Below are 25,851 nucleotides of genomic sequence, written 5' to 3'. Positions count from 1 at the left end.
CTTGCTAGAGAAAGACCAATAAAATCTCACCTGTGTAATCCACACTGGGCAGTTGTTTGGAGCACTTGTCATGGTTTTGTAAGAGCCAGTCCACTGGTCCAATGCTCTCTAGACTCCACCCACAGAAGGAGGGATGGTCTGACCAGCCAAAATTGCAGTTGAACCAAAGATATGCTATATGAAGTACAAAAAGACAGAAAGCAGAAGTAGCACACTGACTCTTTTACATAAATGTCATTTTTCAAAGTATTAGGAATTTTTACTAAGAATCAATGGAGTTCAGAAAATTTTCTAAGAATCAACTGTCCTTCTTCAACATACCTACATTGCCCATTTCACACTGGTATAAGGCTATACATGTTTATAATGATCTGGGCTTTGGTAGATCTTACACACTGCTGCTTTTCTTTAGTTCAGTGATTTATTTTCTTTTAACGCACACGTTTAATTCACAATTCAGTGTTTATAATTATCTGGGCTTTGGTAGATCTTACACACTGCTGCTTTTCTTTAGTTCAGTGATTTATTTTCTTTTAACGCACACATTTAATTCACAATTCTTCACAGTTCTCAAATTATCATTTTCCCTCTGAAATACAAGCTCAGTCCTAGTTCGGCCAAGACGGCCTGGAAAGTGTATGGCTGTAATTGTTATCTGGTGACTGCTGTTGGCCATTAATTTTGATGTTATTCTCCAATTCACCTCACTGTCAGGATCAAGTTTTAGCTAAACATAATGATTAGTAAATAGCCTGGAGGATTCTCCATTCTAGATGAAACACATAGGATGCATGTCCTGAGAGAGAGAGAGAGAGAGAGAAATGGAGATGAGCCTATAAAGACATAGGTCTTAAACTACACAGCTGATAAAAAAGAGAGAGAGATAGAATAAGCAGTATTTGGAGGACTATTTGTAGTGTATCTCTGATGACACAAATTTATTTAATTATTTTAGGCATTTGTGGTGTTTGATTTGAAAGTGTGATTGATGTATGAAATGTGTAATGAAATTTGTAGGGTATCAGGGCTCTATAGTGCGACCATTTCACTTGCATTTGCAACTGAAAAGTTCTTTGTACGACTGTGGAAAAATATTTATTCGCACCATTGTGAGTGACCTGTTCAGAGTTGTATAATACAATCGGAATAAAAACTAAAACTCCAAAATGCATCTACACTGTGCAACAGTTACTTTCACACTGCTTTTCATCACCTCAGTCAACCGAACAAGTGTGTAAATACTGCAGAGAAGCCATTATGATGTTTAGAGTGACTCTGTAAATCATCTGCTTCTCACAACTGCCATCTTTTATTGATCCTGCAAAATGACCCGCACCTGCGACCTGCTCATTTAGAGACAGCGGTAAATTAATAAGAATGCTATCGCTACAAGATGGGTTTTAATTCAAAATTCTTTATTAAATAATTCCTCACCAAACATAATCAAGAGTAGCAACTGCTCAGTCTGTACACATACAGTACACTGCCGCTCTCCTTCACTCTCTTCACCAACTCGTCCCGGCTCACACTCACAGCGCATTCATGTCATTTAAACTCAAGGTTTCCAGATATCACTAGACAAATCAACTCCAATTTCCATATTTTGATTTAAACCCCCAAAATGTACTGGGGGACCGATCTAAAAGGAACAACTGATAAACAACCAAACAAAAAACTAATAAAATGAAAAGACTGAAAATGTACTTAGTTATAAATAAATAATTTAATATAAAAATAGATATTATCATAACTTCATAAAATATAAATAAAATGAGTAATTAAATGGTGTTTAATTACTATGGGTACTATGGGTCCTGAAAAAGAAACAAACCACTTTTGTACTATCAACCAGACATGGAACAGTTGGCCAAGGTAAACAAGTTTTAGGTTTTAAATTCTTTAACACATCTAGCTGAAAAGCTGAAATTCTGATCTATTGTGTCATATTCATCTTTTGATCTCAAACGCAAATGTCTTCAATGTATAGAATTGACCTTGCTGTTCCAACACTTTCGGAGGGGTTTGTTATGCCAAGGCAGGCTCTTTTAGGCATACCTGTGTGTTTTATAGCATTAAAGCTATTTTATATTCACAGAAATCTCTTATACTCTCATATCTCTTACACTCATTCATTAAAGCCTATGCACCTATCCATTACGGTGTGTACATCCCATTCAAGATTTAGTCTCCCCCTTTGTTATAATAACCTGCACTCTTCTGGGAGGGCTTTCCACTAGATTTTGGAACATTGCTGTGGAAATTTGTGTATTCAGTCACAAGCACTGTAGTGAGGTCAAGCACTAGTGTCAGTCTGGGGTGCAGTCTGTGTTCCAATTCATCTAGAAGTTGCTCAGTGGGGTTGAGATCAAGGCTTTGTGCAGGCCACTCATGTTCTTCAAATTCAACCTTGGCAAACCATGGCTTCATGGACCTCGATTTGTGCACAGAAGCATTTCATGCTGGAACATGTTTGGGCTCTGCCCCTTAAGTTTCAGTGAAGGGACACTGTAATGCTACAGCTTTCAAACATATCCTATACAATTGTGTGCTTCTAACTTTGTGGCAACAGTTTGGGGATGGCCCACATATGGGTGTGATGGTCAGGTGCCCACAAACATTTGACCATAAAGTGTATATAATCAGCTGAACTGTATATGTCTTATTTTCACCACTCAAGAATAAGCATATTGAACTGTCATAAAATATTTTTAGAAGGGTTCAGATATGGAACACATTTGCTCTGGTCTTTTCCACTTGGGAATAAGAATTCTGACTTTTTTTTTTCAACTCAAAATGAACTTTGTCCACTGGAGTTCACATCAGAATAATAGAAACAGCCACTATGTGAAAAACAAACAAACAAAAAACAAACCAGCTTACTTTTCTCAACCTAGATTGAGGGAACTGCCTTGGGGTGGGTTCTAGGCATTTTAATTTGATATATTCAATATCCAAATAGCAACACTCTTAGACACGCTCTTTCTAGACATCTAATTCTGTAGATTCTCTTATGTTCTCTCTTTGTAAATAGTTTATTAGGAACACATTATGGATTAATGCTGTATACATTACATTAATTTATCACAATAACTATTTGAAATGAAACTCCTAACTAAACTGGGGTGGATTGTCTTCTGAGATATTACAACCTCTGTGCTACATAATATTATGAATGCATGTAGTGTGTGTGAGCTTTCTCACCAGATTCTATGGGTTCTGCAACTGTACCTGTAGTTGAACACAAGCACACAATAAAGAAAATTGTGTATGTGTCTGTGTTACATGCCCATTTTTGTTTAAGGTTGGATTTTCTGAGTGTGTATGTTACCTGTAGGCTCATTGTCTTCACTTGTGCCTGTTCCGCTGTGACAAGTTGCCGATTCGTCATCATAGTCCTCTGTTCTGATGATGCCAATTGCTGTGCTGGTTACTGGGATGTTAGCAGTTACCTGCACTGTGGTTTCCATTGTAGTGGTAGGAGGAAGAGGAGTAGCATCTGGAATGAAAAATCCTTTTTTTTTTTTCTTTTGTTTTTTGGGCCCTTTAAACCTGAATGTGTTTATGCAAAAACAAATAATGTAAACTTTGCAATCGTTTGAGAAGCATTTAATGTTAAAATTAATTATTTTTTATTTACATTGTGCATTTACCAATAAAAAATATCACAAAGCAGCTTTACAGAACTCTGGATATATATTTAATAGTAACCTCAAAGCCAGAGGCGATATCTGCGAAGAAAAATCGCATGGTGAATCACCTGGACTGACCTCCCAAACCTGGATTGTATCTATGCTAGCCAACTGAATATGGTGGCTAGCAGCACCAGCAGAGAGACAACACACCCTGGACATTGCCTGTTTGACCCACTACTGAATGGCAAGTGGCAATTCAAACCCACACAAACAGACCCCCCCCCCCCCCCAAATAAAAAAAAAAAGCTGTGGCCTCTATCAATCCCTGTCACTACGTGCTCTGACCTCAACCCCACTAAACACTTTTGGCATTAATTGGCTTCTTGCCTGACATCACTAATACTCTTGTTACTGAATGGGCACAAATCCCTACAGACACGTTCCAAAATCTAATGGAAAGAGGGGACCGAATCCATATTAGTTAATATGGATTTGAAACAGGATTTGAAATAGGAAATTCAACAAGCACATAATGGTGTGATAGTCAGGTGTCCACATATTTTTGGCCATATAGTCTATGTTGCTTGTGTGAGAGTGACACTAAATTTCATTGTACGCAAGTATAATGACAATAAAGATTTCTTATCTTATCTTGCATACAGAATCCTGTGTCCTCTGTATCAAAGCTATTCAATGGGGTTTGTTTGTTTAACATTACTTTAACATTTTTATTAGATTTTTGGACAGCTGAGTCAGCCAAATCAGAAAAGTGATTACTCTCCACCACAGTGTGTAATAGCTAGTCAAAGAATTAAATGTAACAATACAACAGATTCATCAAGACACTTGCTGTAGTTATGTTCCAAAACCTATACATGAAACATCACTTCTGAATACAACTTGTGTATAAATCAAGAAAATCAACACAGGCTTGTACAAACAGACAAAACATCCAATAACTATTACTATTTATCAGTACATTAAACATTTTATTGCTCATTGTATTTATTCAAACTGTCTAATTAAATGTCTTTTTGAATACTATTTTCATCTTTTGTATTTAAGTACTTTAGTATTTGTGTTCATAATTGCCATAATAAGTTAAGTTGATGCTGAGTCTGTTTACGTTGTTTGATATTGTATTATATCTCCAAGTTACAGTTAAATTACAGTCCCATCCAAAACTATTGGAACAGCAAGGCCAATTCGCTATACATTGAAGATGTTTGGGTTTGAGATCTGAAGATGTATATGAGAAAATATATAGGACTTTCGGCATTCATTTCCTCATATTTACATCTTGATGTGTTAAACAACTTAGAACATGATACATTTTGTTTGAACCCATCCATTTTTTCAAGTTATCATACATCTTGGATCATGTGACTGATAGGCGTTTCTTGCTGCCCTGGTGTGCCCTGTTAACTTGATTGTTTAAAGAATTAATAGCTCTCTACTCTTGGTTTAAGCTCTAGGTCTTGTCTGTGAAAACTGCATTTGTTGTAAAAAAGGATAAACCAATATGAAGACCAGACAGCTGTGCCATTTTGAAGCTGAGAAAAGAGGGAAAATCTGTCAGGGCATAGCCAGTACAACAATTTGGAATGTCCTGAAAAAGAAACAAACCACTTTTGTACCATCAACCAGAGATGGAACAGGTTGGCCAAGGTAAACAAGTTTTAGGTTTTAAATTCTTTAACACATCTAGCTGAAAAGCTGAAATTCTGATCTATTGTTTCATATTCATCTTTTGATCTCAAACACAAATGTCTTCAATGCATAGAATTTACCTTGCTGTTCCAACACTTTCGGAGGGGATTGTTATGCCAAAGCAGGCTCTTTTAGGCATACCTGTGTGTTGTATAGCGTTAAAGCTATTTTATATTCACAGAAATCTCTTATACTCTCATATCTCTTATACTCATTCATTAATGCCTATGCATCTATCCATTACTGTGTGTAAATAACTGGGTAATTCCTTCAATTCACACATTTTAAAATAATATATAATGATCTCGAAATCATCATTAATTACTGTTCTACTGTTCAAATACAGTTCTATGAATATTCTGCCAAACACACAGTAATTATACTGACATTTCATCTACTGCATCTTCACCTCATCCTTATGCCAGTTTTCCACCTCAACCGAAAACAAAAACATTTTTGGGATAGTTTTATGTTTCCAACATGCAATTTCAAAATGTAAATAAAAATTGGTTTGTTGTGTCTATGCTTAGGTGTCAGTGGTTAATTGAGTTGTTCCTCACATTGGGTGTCGCAGCCCAGCAACTCCAGTCTGAGGGCCATGCCATCATGTGACCCACGCTCAGGATATACTCGCAGGAAACGCATTGTCAGTGGCTTGAAAGAACGCATCTCTGGAGTGTCATGATTTTGGTTCCCCATGAATATCTGCAAAGGGATGCAGGTTGAGACAAACATATCTACATATATGTAATGTATATCTATGTTGATTTTTCTTTTTCCTCTATATTCAAGGTAGTGGTAGCTGAACAATTAAGGCTCTGGGTTGCTGGTTCAAAACTTGGGGGGTTAAGCCCCTGCACCACCAAGCCGCTACTGTTGGGCCCTTGAGCAAGGCCTTTAAGCCTCTTTGCTCCAGGGGCACAAGCTTCCTAACAAGGAAGAAAATATCTACGAAGAAAATATTACTGCAACAAAGAATATATAGCTGCACCAACACACAGTCCATCTGTCACTGAAATATACTTATATTATGGCGGCTGTGGCTCAGGTGGTAGAGTGGGTTGTCCACTAATTGTAGGGTTGGCGGTTCGATTTCCGGCTGACATGACTCCACATGCTGAAGTGTCCTTGGGCAAGACACTGAACCCCAAGTTGCTGCCTATGGCAAGTTAGCGCCTTGCATGGCAGCTCTGCTACCTTGTGTGTGTGTGTGTGTGTGTGTGTGTGAATGGGTGAATGAGACACAATGTAAAGGGCTGTGGAACCACTAAGGTTAAAAAAGCACTATATAAGTGCAAACCATTTACCATGTACCATAAATTTTCTTTCAATCGCTATGCATATTTGTCTTCCCATTTCTCTCACTCCCTCTCCTTCCTTCACCTTAACTTTGTTGCTATTCTCCTCCTGTATGTAGCTCCAGTCAACGCCGTTGATGCTGTAGGCCAGTTTGAAGCGTCGGACAAACATGATCTTGTCCCTGTATCTCCCCCCCTGCAAGATGACTGCTGTAACCCAGTGGTTAAAAGCAAGATCCAGTGCCAACCAGGAGCTGTTTGCTGTGCCATGTGGTACAGATGGTACAGGAGCCACCCAGCCAGAGCGGCCCGTCAACAGCCTGGCTTGCTCAGGTAACCAGCCCCTCTCCACCTCAGGCCACACAGAGATCTGAGAGTCCAAGATCTGACCAGAGATCATCCCCAACATGCTAGAGCATGGAAAGTCTAAGAAAAAAAGAGAGGGAAACAAATTAAAAATAAAGATTATGAACTTATTTTAGTGTAAGAATTATTACTCTGCAGTGCTGCACAAAATTACTGGTAAAAAGCCTCTGATCCAATGGCAGCCTGTGATCACCAGAACTATGAGGAGATGGACACACTGAGGCTTTGCAGTACTGCCCTGACCAAATAGAATGTACTCTGTAGTCCATTAATTAATGTAGGACATGGTCTAATGGACTGTGCAACTGACTGCATTAAATTCTATGTGAACAACATTGAACCAACTAAGACTGTTTGCTGTTTTCCAAATATAAAACCCTGTGTCACCAAAGACATGAATGCCTTTTTGAATAGGAAGAAGGGAGCCTTTCTTCAGGGAAACATGTAAGAGGTGAAACGGGTCCAGGAAGAACTAAAGATCAGAATTGCACAAGGACAGCTACTGTACAGCAGCAAACTAGAAAGGAAACTGCAGAATAACAACACAAGAGATGTGTGGACAGGCATGAAAGCCATCACAGGATATAAAGCAGACTCCAGGACCTGAAACAGACTGCAATCTGAAAAGGGCCAATGAGCTGAATCTGTTCTTCAACAGATTTGCAATTCAGACAGATGAAGAGGGCCCTTCTCAAAACATGAGCCCTTCAGACAACTCCAACATAACGCGACTTCAGAACAATTGAGGAGGGAGCTGAGCAGGCTCAAACCAGGCAAGACGGGAGGGCCAGATGGGTCCTCAAAGCATGTGCTACCCTGCCATGTTGCTTACTCCAGCATATATTCAATCTGAGCCTGAACTTAGAGAGAGTAACATTGCATTGGATGATGTTCTGTCTGGTTCTTGTACCTAACAATGTATATCCCAGTACAGTTAACGCATACCTCGGGTCGTTAGCGACCCAGGACATCATTCAGTACCCTCCCCCTCGTTCACTTTTTCACATTAGACCTCCACCTTCTTAGTATTCCTCAATCTATTTATTATGTACAATATAACAAGAAAAAAATATAAAATTGTTGAATAATATCTGTTTTATAATTAATTTATTGTAAAAAGTCTATATTTTTCTGTGCAATATTGAATCTCTCATGGCTCAATAAGTGCAATTCTCTTCTATTCTTCAAGGTGGGAATATTTCGTAAATAACAATGATGTAATGTGTCAATCATAATTACCCCAGGCATAAAAGAAATCATGACATGGTTCAGCGATTTACTGCAGAACAAGTTTCTAATCAAATACTAACGTCGTTTGATGGTGGATCTGATGATGAAGCTGTCAGTGAACAAACTATTGATTTTGATGATTAGAGGCTATTATCATGTTCATAATGATCCAGGTCCTGAATATGAGCCAGATGCTGAATTTTTTGGGGTAAGCGCAGAAAATGCCACATTTTCCTATCATAAAATTACTTGATAATATTGTTTTTAGGCAGGGGCATAACCTGGTCTGGGCATTGGGGTTGTAGCCCCGAAGATTTTTTTCTTTAGCCCCGAATAATTTTCCACCTGGAGTGGTTTGTCACTAGGTAACTGAATGTCCGTAAAGGAAGACGGCAGTGTTGTAATTTTATATCTTCAGTGAACGGAAGTGAGGCTAATCAGACAGGGTTTACAGGAAAATACATAGAAATACTCGTGGCTGACAGGTCTCAATTCTGCCAAATGCTAGCTCACACAGTCAATGTGAGGAGAAATGGACATATGACGATTTTTTTCTTCTTTTCTTTTTAATTTTTTTTTTACCACTAAAGGGGTTGAAACTGAAACGGTAACATCCTCTGATGCTGAGCAGGAAAACAAGGTATGTAAATGTCTATATGAATTCCAGTTTACGTGAACATGATATAAGCAGAGCATAAGGAAGGTAATGTACTTTGCATGGCACTGTAGGAGATACCTATAGCTTAGTTGTGCCTCCCCTTTGCTAGCAACAAACCAGCCTAGTTAGAAAAGTTTTATATTTTATCAGTCTGGTAGTCCTACAAGCAGTGACAAAACCCGAGGCAAGTGTTTTTTTGATAAATCCAACATTTTCTGATCATGTCATACATTGACATCTAAGTTACCACAGCTTCCATAGAACAAAACTGGAAAAAATGCATGGAACAGAATCTGGGCTCAGCCCTGGAATAGTCCCATGAAAATTATTTATTATAATTATTTAATTAATTATTTAATTATAAATTATAAAATTACTTTAATTACGAAAATATTACATATTGTAATTATTTTAATTTTGTTATGGTGACTGATATGAGTGAATGAAAATGCTACAATACTTTCACTATTTTAGTTGGTAAATTATAAGTGTGTAATAAAGGGGTATATATTTTAATGTTTATTGACAAATAAAATGTTAAAATATAATGAAATATGATATATATTATTATTTTGTAATTGTTAATAAAATAATAGGACAGTTTTATACTATTGGGGCAGTTTAGATTTTAATCCGCGTTAGATATAAATTCCGGGTCACTAACAACCCAAATATGTAATAATGATTGGAGAAACATGCATGAATTTAAGGGTTAACAACTACAGACCAGTAGGGTCTTGCAGAGGTCAGGTCAGGTCACTTTATTTGTACCCATAGGTACATTTGTTCTGCAGTGGACGAGTTCACACATCTTAACAAACTTTTTACAAACAATACAGACGGTGGACAATAAATACGTTAAAAGTACTCCAAATTCTCACCATATTAATTAATAAAATAAATAATTACTTAAATAAATAAACATTACACATACACACAAAAACACATATATAAAATCTATACAATATTGCTACGACTTGTATCATCAATGGTTCTCAACCAGGGGAGAGATCGGAAGTGGGGCACAAAACACAGACAGGGCATCATTTCAGTGCTCTGTGTATTTTATTGCTTTTCAAATAGAATGCGCATGAATGGAAAAACTCTGCGTTTCCTCTCCCTCTGTATTTTCTTTATGCTGGGGAGAGGCGAAGCTTAGCCTGCCTTTAATCTAGCTGTCAATGCAGACCAATGTTGCAAACTTAGCGACTTTTTAGACCCCTTTAGCGAATTTTTTTTTGCCAAAAAAAAAAAGGGTCTAATGACAAATCTAGCAACTTTTTGGACAAACCTTAGCAACTTTCCAAATGTGGGCAGTACTGTTCTGCAAGTGTGAAGTCTTGCTTTCCTGCTGCACTCACACCTCTCTCTGCGTCTGCTATGTTCAGTGAGTGGCTGAGAGCCGGAGATTTAACAATGTCCTGGATAACGAGACGCACTCTTCGTCCCAATTTACATCATTCGTATGCGAATGTTTTTGGAAAGCAAGACGAATGGAATGCAACATGTTTTACATGTAAAATAGTACACGTTATTACAGCCTAGTTCTCTTATTCAAAGTAGTTATAGTGTTCAGAAACCTTTTATATAATTCATGTTCCATACCTGTCTGTTATATAGTTTTAAAAATTTTAAAAATCATAAAAGTTATGAAAAGTAATTAAAAAAGTACAAAAGCAAAAAATATCTATTTACCTATCTAGATTTATATATATATGTGTGTGTGTATGTATATATACACACACACACACACACACACACAGTATCTCACAAAAGTGCGCACACCTCTCACATTTTTGTAAATATTTGATTATATCTTTTCATCTGACAACACTGAAGAAGATTGGTCAGTCAATCACCTTCAGCCTCAGCTTCTTTTGCAAGGCAGTGGTCGTCTTGGAGGTGTGTTTGGGGTCGTTATCGTGCTGGAATACTGCATACTGATCATACTCTGCTTCAGTATGTCACAGTACATGTTGGCATTCATGGTTCCCTCAATGAACTGTAGCTCCCCAGTGCCGGCAGCACTCATGCAGCCCCAGACCATGACACTCCCATGCTTGACTGTAAGCAAGACAGACTTGTCTTTGTACTCCTCACCCGGTTGCCTCCACACACGCTTGACACCATCTGAGCCAAATAAGTTTATCTTGGTCTCATCAGACCACAGGACATGGTTCCAGTAATCCATGTCCTTAGTCTGCTTTACTTCAGCAAACTGTTTGCGGGCTTTCTTGTGCATCATCTTTAGAAGAGGCTTCCTTCTGGGATGACAGCCATGCAGACCAATTTGATGCAGTGTGCAGCATATGACAGCACTGACAGGCTGACCCCCCACCCAACCTTCAACCTCTGCCGCAATGCTGGCAGCCCTCATATGTCTAATTCCCAAAGACAACCTCTGGATATGACGCTGAGCACATGCACTCAACTTCTTTGGTCGACCACGGCGAGGCCTGTTCTGAGTGGACCCTGTCCTGTTAAACCGCTGTATGGTCTTGGCCACCGTGCTGCAGCTCAGTGTCAGGGTCTTGGCAATCTTCTTATAGCCTAGGCCATCTTTATGTAGAGCAACAATTCTTTTTTTCAGATCCTCAGAGAGTTCTTTGCCATGAGGTGCCATGCTGAACTTCCAGTGACCAGTATGAGGGAGTTTGAGAGCGATGATGCCAAATTTAACACACCTGCTCCCCATTCACACCTGAGACCTTGTAACACTAACAAGTCACATGACACCGGGGAGGGAAAATGGCTAATTGGGCCCAATTTGGACATTTTCACTTAGGGGTGTATTCACTTTTGTTGTCAGCGGTTTAGACATTAATGGCTGTGTGGGGACAGCAAATTTACACTGTTATACAAGCTGTACACTCACTAATTTACATTGCAGCAAAGTGTCATTTCTTCAGTTTTGTCACATGAAAAGATATATTCAAACATTTTCAAAAATGTGAGGGGTGTACTCACTTTTGTGAGATACTGTGTGTGTGTGTGTGTGTGTGTATATATATATATATATATATATATATATATATATATATATATATATAAACAAGGGATATGTATTCGGAAACAGACAATAAAGGAATGGAATAGCTGCATTTATCAAACAAGGAATGGGATACATACATTTTCATAACCCTTCTGATGGTCTTTGTAAAGAAGCCCTTGAATTAATGAGAGGTACAAATCATTACAGAGTGGTTTGTTGTAGGGACTTTAAAGTGCACACCACACTGCGAGCGAGCACAATTACAGTTCACAATACGTAATTTATTTGAAGAATTAATAGATGAACAGGGATTGATTTGACACAATACTGGATTTAGCCCATGGGGACAAAGGATCTGTACTAGACTTTCCAGTACATTAGAAAACTTGCAAAGGATTTGTACATGTAATATTACCTAGATGGAAATTAAAGGAATTTAGGAATAATGGAATGTAACATGTTATTATACATGAAGCAGCAGTAGATGTGATAAGAAGAGTATCAGCCACCAGAAGAGGAAAAAGAGTACTATGGTAAACAGAAGAAAATAGTGAAGTAATTTAAACAAGAAATTGAGCATTTAGGAAGTGAGATCTTCTCATTCATTCTCTGATTTAATTAGTTAGAAAACCGTGGCAAACTGCAGGCATTAGAGCAGCAAAACTGGAAAATTTCACATGCAATAGTTGCAGATTTGTGATATATGGGGCATGATTAGAAAGGTGGGTCACTTAGAGGAAAATACTGCTATAAGGAACCAAAAAAAATCTAAGAGCTCATCAGAGGACTTGACCAATAAAGTAAGAAACAGTAGGAATAAAAAACAGTAGGCATATTGAAAAAAGACCTAATGTATTTGAAAATCCCTCAGATACAGTCCCCTGTAGTATTGGAATGACAACAACAATTCTTTTGGTTTTTGTTATACACTGACGACATTTGGGTTTGGGACCAAGATTAACCTCTACCAAAGAAATGGAAAGAAGGAAACTCTGAAAAGGATCTGCCTAAACATACAAGCTCATTGGTCCAGCATGGTAGAGGTAGCGTCATGGCTTGGGCTTGCATGGCTGCATCTGAACAGGACTCACTGATCTCTATTGATGATGTAACTCATGATGGTAGCAGCAGAATGAATTTAGAAGTGCACAGAAACATTGTCTGCCAATTTACTGAAAAATGCATCCAATCTAATTAGGAGGAACTTCATCATGCAGCAAAACAATGACCGAAAACATACCGCCAACACAATAAAGTACTTCATCAGGAGGAAAAAGTGGAAGGTTTTAGATTGGCCAAATCAACCACCAGACCCTAACCCAATTGAGCATGCATTTCACCTCCTGAAGTAGAGATCAAAGGGAGAAACCCTCCAAAATAAAGAATGACTGAAAAAAGCTGTACAAGCTTGGAAAAGCATTGTAAAGAGTATGTAAAAGTTTGATAGTGTCAGTGGGTTGCCGGCTTGATGGTTGTGGTTATTACAAGCAGGCGATATGCAAACAAATTTTAAGTATTATTTACTTTCATTTATTTTAAGACTATCTGTTGCTATACTTTTGCTCACCTAAAAATCGGGTGATCTGCCACCAAAGGTACCAACCTTGTTAACACATCTAGATGTCAATATCAGGAAATGAAATCTGACATTCTGATCTATCATTTTGATCCCAAACACAACTTTCTTCAGAGTATAGCAAAAACAAAAGAATTGGCCTTGTCATTCCAATACTTTTGGAGGGACTGTATAACATTCTCTCTATATGAATAACAAGCTATTAGAAGAACAAATCAAATTTCTCAAGGAGTATGAGATTAGAAATAGTATGATGAATCTCAAGGCTATGGAGAGACATGGGGGGGGGGAATTGAAAATAAAATAAGGGCTCAAGTGAAAATAAGGGCACCCCTCTCATATTTATTTATAAAAGGTACATACTGTAGAACATCATTTAATTACCTTAAATTCATTTCCAGGGGCATTTTTTCCTTTATAAGGGCAATTTTTCTGACCTTATTAAATGTATGTCATCGTTCATGTCAAAATTCAATTTAAAATGTAATCAGTAAATTCATTTAGAAGGTATACGGATATATGGTTGTTACCAATCAAATGAAATCAGTATAAATAAAATACATCTTTGCACTGCAGAGGTGGCACAGAAGCTGCATCTGAAGTGGCATTTAGATGTATTTACACAGACTGTTTAATGCAGCTCAGAGGTGGCATGAATGCATTTACACTGCAATTACAATTGCATAAATAATGCTATTAGATTAATGTTTTAAATATAAAATTGTGAATATAAAAATATGAAATGTTGGAGAAAATGAAATTATACTTTTATATATGAAACTAAAACCGCCAGTAGGTGGCGGCAAGTCACTGTCTTAATAAGGGAGCCATTGAATCATTCATGAACCATTCGTGTTTGATTAATTCATGAAAGAAGCAAGTGACTCTCTTTATGAATGGGTCATTAAATCATTGACTCACCCGATTCGTTCAAAAACTCTGAATCATGCAAGAATTAAACACCAAAAATCTATTTTGGTGGCATTTCCGACGCTGCACAACGCTATTTTCCTAAGTTACGCCTGGTTCACACATTCTCCGTTTGCAGTGGATGCGGTGCGGAAGCAACATACACCTCTTTTCTGTGCTTTCACATAAGATGCATTTGCAGTGCTCTACTGATCCGCAGCGGAACACATTCAGAAAAGGACATGAAGGTGAAGGGTGACAGGACTTGCATGAAGTTTAGAGCAACACAGTACAGTAATACAATATTTCATAGACATAGTTATGTTAAAACACAATAAATATCTGAATAATCAAGAAATCCTTTGGGTCATACAGAACTTTCTCCGATAACCAGCCTGTCACGTGCTGAGATGCGAACATTTCCCCCCTCGCCCACACCCAATATAACAAGCTATGTAATGTATTTCACATTTAAAAGTATACTTTAGATATAATTATTTCCACATTAGGTATTTCTTGCAACTCGTTGTAAGTGTTTTGGTTTTCTTTGCTTTACCCCGGGCTTAAACTAATGACATGACTGTGAAAAACCGTAGTATGCTTTAATTATATACATTTATGGGAAATTACTACATTTCCGTGGCAATCACTTTAATGCAACACAGCAAAAATAGACTCGCTGCAGAAACGATCCGTCCGCTACTGCACTGCACTGCTCCTGCAATGCATTGGTCGAGCCACTCGCATCCGTGTGCAGTGTGAATGCTCTAACCTGTTAAGATGGGCACGGAAAAAAACGCACCGCATATGCATATGATGCCTGGTTCACACATACTCCATTTGCAGTACCTCCATGGTCAGTGGAGGTGAAATAAGTATTGGACACATCAACTTTTTTCCAGTAAATATATTTCCAATGAGGCTATTCACATGAAATTTTCACCAGACATCAGTATTAACTCAAGAATCTGGAAATATAATGAATTCACTACAGTAAAGTCAATAAATAAAGTTATGTGTAGTAAAGTGGAATAACACACGAAAAAAGTATTGAAGACGCTAAGAAAAAGCAGTTCTCCAAGGCAAGGTAATACAAGGAACTGGGTTAGTAAATTGATGATCTATAAAAAGGCTTTTCATTACCAAGGTGTCACACAAGAAACATCTCATGATGGGTAAAAGCAAAGAGCTCTCCAAAGACCTTCGGAACCTTATTGTTGCAAAACATATTGATGGAATCAGATACAGACATATTTCAAAACTTCTGAATCCTCCAGTAAGGACCACTGGGGCCATTATCCGCAAGAGGAAGCAACATCACTCCTTCATCAACTGGCCATGCACAGGAACTCCTCGCAAGATTTCTGACCAGGGAGTCAGAAGAATAGTCGGAAGAGTAGCCCAAGAGCCAAGGACCACTCAGAAACACTTGGAGGCAGCAGGTACCATCGTCACAGACAAAACAATAGGCAATGCACTCCACTCCTCACGCTCACCCGCAAGACTCCATTATTAAATAAAAGTTTAGCTTTTCATTTGGAAAAGCCTATGAAATACTGGGAGAGTGTAGTCTGGTCAGACTCTTTTTGGCTCTCATACTACACACCATGTTTGGAGATCAAATGGCACTACACATCACCCTAAAAACACTATACCAACAGTGAAGTTTGGAGGTGGAAGCATTATGGTGTGTTTTTCATCGCATAGTAAAGGCAGACTTCATTTAAATGAAGGAACGATAAATGGAGCCCTTTACTGGGAGATTCTTGAGAAAAATCTCCTGCCATCCACCAGAGTGATGAAGATGAGACATGGGTGGACCTTCCAGAAGGACAACGATCAAAGCATACAGCAAAGGAAACTCTCAATTGGTTTCAGAGGAAAAAAAATCAAGGTGTTAGAATGGCCCAGTCAATCACCTGACCTCACCTTCCAATTGAACAAGATTTTGGGCCAAAATCACACCTGAATACTGCGGCCAATTAATTTCTTCATACAGTAAGCATCTTGAAGCTGTCATTACAAATAAAGGCTTCTCCACTAAGTATTAAATAAATTTCAGTTAGTGTGTTCAATACTTTTTTCCTGTGTCATTCAACTTTATTACACATAACTTTATTTATGGACTTTAATATTTGGATTTCTTTATATGTGTGGATTTCTTGAGTTAATACTGATTTCTGGTGAAAATTTCATGTGAATAGACTCATTGGAAAAATATTTACTGAAAAAAATGTTGATGCATCCAATACTTATTTCCCCCACTGTAAATCTTTATACTAGAAATCCTGTGGGTCATTTACAACTTTCTGCTTTCTGCTGAGATGTGAGTGCCCCCACCCCCTCCCCTCCCCACACACAATATAACAAGCTGTGTAGTGTATTTCACATTAAAAATATACTTTAGATATAATTCTGATCGCATTGGTTATTTTTGCAACTCCTGGTAAGTGTTTTCGTTTTCTTTGCTTTACCCTGGGCTTAAAGTAATAAGATGACTGTGAACAGTGGAGATTCATATACTTTAATTATATGCATTTATGGTGAAATTATTGCATTTTTATGCTAATCCGTGTTCATTTTGACCAAGAACTATGCGCTGTCACTTTAATTCTTTTTTTTTTCCCCCACTTTCTTTTTTTTTTCTTTTACTGCTGCTGTGACACCCTAATTTCTCCTAATTATCTTATCTTACCTTATCTTATCTTTTCTTATCTTATCTTAATTCAGCACATGCAGCACAGCAAAAATAGACTCTCTACGGAAACGATCGGTTCCCTGCTGCACTGCTCCTGCAATGCACTGGCCATGTCGCATCCGTGTGCAGTGTGAATGCTCTAACCTGTTAATATAGGCACGGAAAAACAAACACACTTCTTACACACCGCAAACGGAGTATGTGTGAACCTGGCCTGAACCTGGCCTTAGGCTGACTGTTTTGAGATGCTTTAATAGTGTTTAATTTCACAGCAGTGACAAACACTGCCGAAGCTTAAGGCAAACACTATCACTACTTGGCTGTCACCAGTGAAGGCAGGTCATGGAGGCATGGCTGCTACTCCGTAGGGTGCTTGGTTTGCGTGCATTACTGTAACTGTGGTGGCTGTGATGAGGGAAGTCAAAGAAGGAGGAGAAAGGGCTCTTGCAGTCTCATGGGCCAAATTTAAATAAAAACTAAAATATAAAATTTAAAAAAGGGGGGAAAATGCAAACAGGGCAATTATCTAATCAGATGCCAAGAGGGCAGGTGCTTGAGCACCACCTTGGGTCTATCTGTGCACATGCCTGACCTATATGATGATGAGGCACTTATGGTTGTATTAGACCTCTTCAACAAGGTGTAGGTAGCAGGATTTAGGCATCTAACTATAGTATTGGGAATCACAATGGTTATCAGGTTGGATGATTAAAATGTCTGTCTGAAAACATGGTTTCTTCAGCTTTAATGCAGACAAAAATAAACTATGTTGTATCTTGTAATGTGTGTTTCCTTTTAGACTATTTTGTGGTCCTAAACAAACCTTAATGACATGTCTGACTTTGGAGCAAAGCAACAAATAATCTTCCCCTGACGCATCTTAGCTTTCCCTTGTCCATTCTGCCAAACAGATCAAGCATTAGTAGGGGCTTCAATTACAAAATTTAAACACTGTGTTGTTTACCAAGGCTACTTTGCTGTACAAGAATTCAATAGTTACATTGGTGCTTGAAAGTTTGTGAATCCTTTAGAATTTTCTATATATCTGCATAAATATTCCCTCAAAAATCATATGATTTTCACATAAATCTTAAAAGCAGACAAAGAGAACCCAATTAAACAAATGAGATAAAAAAAATATTATACTTGGTCATTTATTTATTGAGGAAAATTATCCAATATTACATATGTGAGTGCCAAAAGTATGTGAACCTCTAGGATTAGTAGTTAAATTGAAGGCGAAATTAGAGTCAGGTGTTTTCAATCAGGAAAATGATCATGTGTTAGTGAGCGTGCTGTTTTATTTCAGGAACAAGGATCTATCAAAGTCTAATCTTCACAACCTGTTTGTGGAAGTGTATCATGGCAATGTGATTTCTGAGGACCTCAGAAAAAGAGTTGTTGTTGCTCATCAGGCTAGAAAAGGTTACAAAACCATCACTAAAGAGTTTGGACTCCACCAATCCACAGTCAGACAGACTGTGTACAAATGGAGGAAATGTAAGACCACTGTTACCCTCCCCAGGAGTGGTCGAACAATAAAGATCACTCCAAGAGCAATGGTCTGGCAATAGGAGCCAGGGTAACTTCTAAGCACTAAAGCCCTCTCACACATTGGCTAATGTTAATGTTAATTAGTCCACCATAAAGAGAACAATGAACAACAATGGTGTGCATGGCAGGGTTGCAAGGAGAAAAGGCCTCCTATCTGGCTATCTGCAATTTGCTAAAGATCATGTGGACAAGCCAGAAGGCTACTGGAACAATATTTTGCAGATTGATGATACCAAAATAATTTTTTTGGGTTAAATGAGAAGGATTATATTTGGAGAAAAGAAGACACCGCATTCCAGCACAAGAACCTTATCCCATCTGTGAAACATGGAGGTGGTAGTATCACGGTTTGGGCCAGTTTTGCTCCATCTCGGACTTGCCATAATTGATGGAACAATGAATTCTGAATTATATCAGTGATTTCAAAAGGAAAATGTCAGGACATCTGTCCATAAACTGAATCTCAAAAGAAAGTGTGTCATGCAGCAAGACAATGACCTTAACCACACAAGTTGGTCTACCAAAGAATGGTTAAATAAGAATAAAATTAATGTTTTGGAATGGTCAAATCAAAGTCCTGAACAAGAGAAAAGTTGTGGCGTGAAGACCCGAAGCAAGCAGTTAATGTAAGAAAACCCACCAACATCCCAAATTTGAAGCTGTTCTGTACTGAGGAATGGGCTAAAATTCCTCCAAGCCAATGTGCAGGACTGATCAACAGTTACCAGAAATGTTTAGTTGCTTCACAAGGGGGTCACACCAGATACTGAAAGCAAAGGTTCACATACTTTTGCCATTCACAGATGTGTGATATTGGATCATTTTCCTCATTAAATAAATGATCAAGTATAACATTTGTATCTCATTTGTTTAATTCGGTTCTCTTTGTCTACTCTTAGGACTTTGATGATGTTTTAGGTAATATTTATGCAGATATGTAGAAAATTCTAAAGGGTTCACAAACTTTCAAGCACCACTGTATCTCTGCTGCTGTACAGCACAGAGCACTAAACACTTTATTAGGAACTCTCTAATAATACTGGGGCCTCCCTTTGCTCTCAAAACAGCCTCAATTATTTATGGCATGGATTCCACAAGATGTTGGAAACATTCCTTTGAGATTTTAGTCCATGTTGGCATGACTGCATCACGCAATTCTTGCAGATTTTTCAGGTACATTTTCATGCTGCAAATCTCCCATTCTACCACATTCCAAAGATGTTCAATTGAGTTCAGATATGGTGATTAGGAAGGCCACTGAATAAAATTTATTTAAGGTGTCATGAACATTGTTCATGAAATCAGTTTGAGATGACTTTTGCTTTGAAACTTGGTCTATGGATGTAGCCATTAGAAGATGAGTAAATTGTGGCCATGAACGGATGCCCGTAGTCAGCAACAATAGCCAATAGGCTGTGACATTCAGCCGATGATTGGTTGGAATTAGCATGCCCAATGTGTGCCAAGAAAACATTTATGAAACCAATACACCACAGGTATTTTGGGTCCATGGATTCATGCTGTTAGCACCAAATTCTGACCTTATTTCTTAGCAGAAATCGTGATTCATCAGACCAAGCTACATTTTTCCAGTCTTCAACTGTCCAGTTTTGTTGAGCCTGCACCCACTGCAGCCTCATCTTTCTGCTCTTGTCTGACAGTAGTGGAACCCAACATGGTCTTCTGCTGTGGTAGCCCATCCACCTCAAGGCTTGATGTGCTGTGGATTCTGAGATGCTTTTCTGCTTAACACAACTGTACAGAGTGGTAATCTGAGTTACTGTTTCTGTCAGCTCGAACCAGTCTGGCCATTCTCCATTGACTTCTCTCATCAACATCAAGGAACTGGATGTTTTTTCTTTATTGCACCATTCTGAGTAAACACTAGAGACTGTTGTGCTGGTTGATTTAAACATCACCCGAGGCTGCTGGCCAATATTTGCATGATTTTATGCATTGCACTTCTGCAACTTGATTGGCTGATTAAATAAGTGCATGAATGAGTAGGTGTACAGGGGTTCCTAACAAAGTACTCAGTGAGTGTACATGCACAAGCGTTCCTACAGAAGTCAAATGCTAGTTAAACAGATAAACAATTAACTTTAATTTGATTTGTAGTAAAGAACAATAGATAAGCTGCTTGATTTCTAGTGGGCTTATTATTTATCAGTGAATCCAGCCATGGTTTACATGACTGCTGCATAAACTTATGTATGTGTGTGTATTTATGTTTTTTTTGTTTGTTTTTTTAAGTTTAGTTTAGTTAAAAGGTTGAGCCATATGATAAAGAATGGCTGATGAACAAAAAGTCTGCTAGAAATCAGGCAGCTGACAACTTAAAATTGGGAAAAGGAGTGCACCTCGATAGCACCAAGTATCATCATAAAATATGACTAATAAATGAAGGTTCTACTAACACGATTGATATGCTTATTATAAGGTTCTACTAACACGATTGATATGCTGCACATAAACTCACAAGCCTAGTATGTAGCAGGCACTCCCATCCTCATCAAATGACTCAGCTATTATTCCAAAAGCAACAGCAGGTAAATACTGCACAGTCAATGTACAATTATGGGAAAATTATAATAAGCAGATACATTTAATTTCATTATGTATCAGAGAGGATTTCATAGAAGTCAGCATGGATGCCAGAAAGTATAAAAGTTGAACTTTCTCTTTAAAAGAACCAAGAACCTCTGTCTGACCACTGATGACACTGACATATTTCAATCTGACATTGTTCACAACCTTGGCATTATCTTTGACTCATCACTGAACTTAAGTTCTCATTTTTCATCTGTCACCAAAACTGCCTTCTTTCACCTCTGTAATATCGCTCACCACCATTCTTCACTTAACTTTCGTGCTGCTGAACCCTGATCCATGCTTTCATTACCTCACATTTAGATTACTGCAATTCTCTGTTCATTGGTCTTTCATCACGTTCCCTAAATAAGCTACAGTATGTACAAAAGTCACCAGCCCAGTTAGTGATTCACACTAAAAAATCTGCCCACATAACCCTGTTTCTGTAACATTTGGACTGGTTTCCCATATCTGCCCACATTCAGTTTAAACTTCTTGTTTTAACATATAAAGCACCACATTGTCTTGCACCTGTCTATCTTTCTGAACTTCTCCATACCTGCCTACCATCTCACTTCTCTGTTCCTCTGGTACTGGTCTTCTCTCTATTCCTTGCATATCCATGTCTTCTATGGGTAACTGTTGTTTTAGTGCTGCTGCTCCAAAGCTCTGGAATGCCTCAATACTTCTGTGAATGTTCGACTCTTTCATTGTTTAAATCTAAATTTAAGACAGACCTATTCACACTACATTAACACACTGCCAGCTCTCAGTAAATTCCCTGTTCTACTCTCTTATATGTCTATGTAGTGTATATACAGTGCTGTGAAAAAGTATTTGCCCCATCATGATTTCTTCTGTTTTTGTGTATATCTCATACTGAATAGTTTTAGTTCTGCAAATGAAAAATTTATTGAAGCAAAAAATTTATCCAACACCTATCACCCATGTGAAAAACTAATTGCCCACTTAAACTTGTGGTTGTGCCACCTTTAGCAACTGCAACCAAACACTTCTGATAACTGTAGATCCGTCTTTCACTTACTTCAAGGAGTAGGATTTACTCCTATGCTTTGGATCATTTGGTCTTGCTGCATAATCCACTTGCATGTGAGTTTCAATTTACAGACATTCTCCTTTAGGACTTTCTGGTAGAGAGCATAATTCATGTTTCCCTCAATTATTCCAAGTTGCCCAGGCCCTGAAGCAGCAAAGAAGCCCCACACCATCACACATCCACCACCATGCTTGACCGTAGGTATGGTGTTCGGTGTTCTTTTTGTGGAATTCTTTGTTTGGTTTCTGCAGCTGTAATGGGACCCCTCTCTTACAAACAGTTCCAATTTCGACTCATAAGTCCACAGAACAGGTTTGAGGATCATCAAGGTGCGTTTTTGCAAAATTCAGATGAGCGTTAATATTCTTCTGGGTTTGCAGTGGCTTTTGCCTGGCCACTCTTCCATGGATGCCATTTTTGCTCAGTGTCTTCCTGATTTTGGAGTCATGAACAGTGACCTTTATTGATGCAAGAGAGACCTGTAGGTCCTTCGATGTTGTCCTTAGCTTTTTTGTGACTTCCTGGATGAGTCGTTGCTGTGCTCTTGGAGGAATTTTGGAAGGTTGGCCACTTCTGGGAAAGTTCACTACAGTGCTGAGTTTTTCCATTTCCATTTGGCTCATTCCAATTTAGTATGAGATACATAGAAACAGTAGATATCAGGATGGGGCAAATACTTTTTCACAGCACTGTATGTGATACAAATATTTACACATGTTAAGAAATTTGCTGGAAATAAAAGCAGTTGAATGTGAGAGGACTTCTTTTTGGCTGAGTATATAGTCACATGAAGGAACGGGCAGACAGATGCAAATGCAGGTAAGGATGTTTATTACGATCCAGGCAGACAAAGCTAAAACATGGGCAAAAATCAGAGTTAAAAAAAGGCAAAAGGTTGGGCGATCAGCAAACAGTATATCAAAGGCAAAACAGTCTAAAAAATCTTCTTATGGCCTAGGCCATCTATATGTAGAGAAACAATTCTTTTTTTCAGATCCTCTGAGAGTTCTTTGCCATGAGGTGTCATGTTGAACTTCCAGTGACCAGTATGAGGGAGTGTGAGAGCAATGACACCAAATTTAACACACCTGCTCCCCATTCACACCTGAGAACTTGTAACACTAACAAGTCACATGACACAGGGGAGGGAAAATGGCTAATTGGGCCCAATTTGGATATTTTCACTTATGGGTGTTGAAAGAAAATTCTCTTATATCATGTACCCTCTTATATTATGAACTGCTATCAAATACCTATGATGAATGTAATCATTTAATTACCTTGTATTCATTTAATTACCTCTTTAAATAAGCCGATCAACTGCTATCCTTGATTATATTATTATGTATTTCCGTGTCAACATGACACAGGACTTATTCTGTATCATGACTATGCGCTGTGTGTTTTGTTTAAATCTGTCTAACACCTGGACCAGTAGAAACCGTCCACGCACTGCTTCTTATCAATGTGTATAAATACTCTTATTTTGCATGAAATAAACGGGAAGTCTCAGTGAACATTCATTTGTGTCAGTGTGTGTGTTCATTCGGACTCTCTCCAGGCGCGCCTGACTCTCTGTGGTAAACCACACTTTCTAAGCACAGAACTAAAAGTTAATAGAAGTAATAGTAGAACAGGCTGAAAGGGCTGACGGAGATCTGAAGACATAAATGGAAATCTAACAGGTGTACTCACTTTTGTTGCCAGCGGTTTAGACATTAATGGCTGTGTGTTGAGTTATTTTGAGGGGACAGCAAATTTATACTGTTACACAAGCTGTACACTCACCACTTTACATTGTAGCAAAGTGTCATTTCTTCAGTGTTGTCACATGAAAAGATATAATCAAATATTTACAAAAATGTGAGGGGTGTACTCACTTTTGTGAGATACTGTATATATAGTAATGGAACCTGAAATGGAACTGCAACTGCAACCACTAGCTGAGGAACTCGAGGCCGATCAGGGATTCATACAGGAATATTTGAATAACTGAATATGATCATGGCTATTCCCTAGGGTCACCATAAAGGCACAAGGAAAGAGTGAATGAATGATTTTGTGGTACAAATGCTTGCGTAAATTGCGTAATAATTATCGTGTATGCTGTTTAATTATGATGTGTATATTCTGCTTAATTATGCTGTATAATCTAAAATGTGTTAATCATACAAAGAGGCATGGAACGAGCAACCAGAAAAAGAGAGAGTGGAAAAGAGGAAACAGAGCTCGGAGAGAAAGCAGCACTACCGTCGGACCTACCCAAAAGCATCCTACACCCTACTGGAAGTTCAAGAGGAGAATTACACGAACATTCTCCAAACCTGGACTTCCCTCATGGCAGCTCGCCAAGAGATATGGGCCTCAGCTCTCTGGAATATCTCTCCAACAACTGGACAGTGAGATTGAATCCAATGAATGGACGCACGGACAGATGAGAATATTAAAACGACAGCTGCATAAAGCTCTTGATCAGATGACTTTCTGCCTACACTATGTTGAACAAGTCAGAGATATGTTATATGATATAAGAAGAGAAAGAAACATACACTCTATATATGAAGATACCATTCAGGCTCTGAATGACATAACAGTTGAATAAGTGAAATAGCTCTCATACCCATATTAGGAGATTACTTCCTGTTTTAACGGCTGTCTGAAGAGTATATATAGCTGAATGGAAGTTGTGAGATTTTCCAAAGAACTTGCGTGGTGAAGATTTACGCCATGGTTTTGTCTGTCTGCCTGTCTTTACTTGTGCCTAACATTATGCATTTATGGGGCGTGGGGCGGCTGTGGCTCAGTTGGTAGTGCGGGTTGTCCACTAATCGTAGGGTTGGCGGTTCGATTCCTAGCCCGCATGACTCCACATGCCGAAGTATCCTTGGGCAAGACACTGAACTCCAAGTTGCTCCTGATGGCAAGTTAGCACCTTGCATGGCAGCTCTGCTACAATTGGTGTGTGTGAGTGTGTGTGTGAATGGGACACAGTGTAAAGTGCTTTGGATAAAAGCTCTATATAAGTGTGCCATTTATCATCCTTGTGATGAGACTGCTTATGTCTGTCCTTATGTTTAATGTATGCTTAACATTATGCCTTTATCATCCTTGTGATGAGCCACATTTATCATCCTTGTGATAAGTCTGCTACTGTCTGTCTTTGTGTGTGATGTCTGGCTAACCTATGCATTCATCATCCTTGTGATGAATCGCATCTATCATCCTTGTGATGAGACGTTCATGGTTTTATGTCTTCATATGCGCCTAACTTATGCATTTATTATCTTAGTGATTAGTGGCATTTATGACAAGCATTTATTATGAGATGCTTCTGTAAAAGTGTCTGTATGTTCCTATATCCTATATACTTATGTAAACATATTTACTCTCAATTATCATCCGAGGGATGAGACTCTTATGTACGCACTATCATCCGAGTGATGAGACGCCTATGTTACATATTGTTATTTTGAATCAATAAACCGAAGCCTCATGGTGGCTGATTCGAATACACTTCAAATAACTAGTAACGACTCCTGATTGAGTCATAGGCAAATTTTTCTTTCTTTCTTTTATTAT

General features: G+C 38.3%; 1 protein-coding gene across 3 annotated transcripts in view; it reads right to left on the bottom strand.

Annotated features, from left to right (window-relative positions):
• Positions 1–25,851, bottom strand: part of LOC128623995 (neuropilin-1a-like) — a 113,152-nt gene that overhangs the window by 32,480 nt on the left and 54,821 nt on the right. For 2 of the 3 annotated variants that reach the window (XM_053651246.1, XM_053651245.1), the window contains exons 9-13: positions 6,726–7,066; positions 5,903–6,047; positions 3,329–3,496; positions 3,202–3,228; positions 31–174 (exon numbers count right to left, since the gene is read on the bottom strand). In XM_053651246.1, coding sequence (XP_053507221.1) covers positions 31–174; positions 3,202–3,228; positions 3,329–3,496; positions 5,903–6,047; positions 6,726–7,066 — 825 coding nt within the window. Of the gene's footprint in view, positions 1–30; positions 175–3,201; positions 3,229–3,328; positions 3,550–5,902; positions 6,048–6,725; positions 7,067–25,851 lie in introns of those variants that run through there. The other variant, XR_008388698.1, reaches the window with a different exon arrangement.

The sequence above is a fragment of the Ictalurus furcatus genome, chromosome 20 (assembly GCF_023375685.1).
Source record: "Ictalurus furcatus strain D&B chromosome 20, Billie_1.0, whole genome shotgun sequence".
Taxonomy (NCBI): domain Eukaryota; kingdom Metazoa; phylum Chordata; class Actinopteri; order Siluriformes; family Ictaluridae; genus Ictalurus; species Ictalurus furcatus.
The sequence above is the reverse complement of the archived record's forward strand: the minus strand, read 5'-3'. Positions and strand labels throughout refer to the sequence as shown.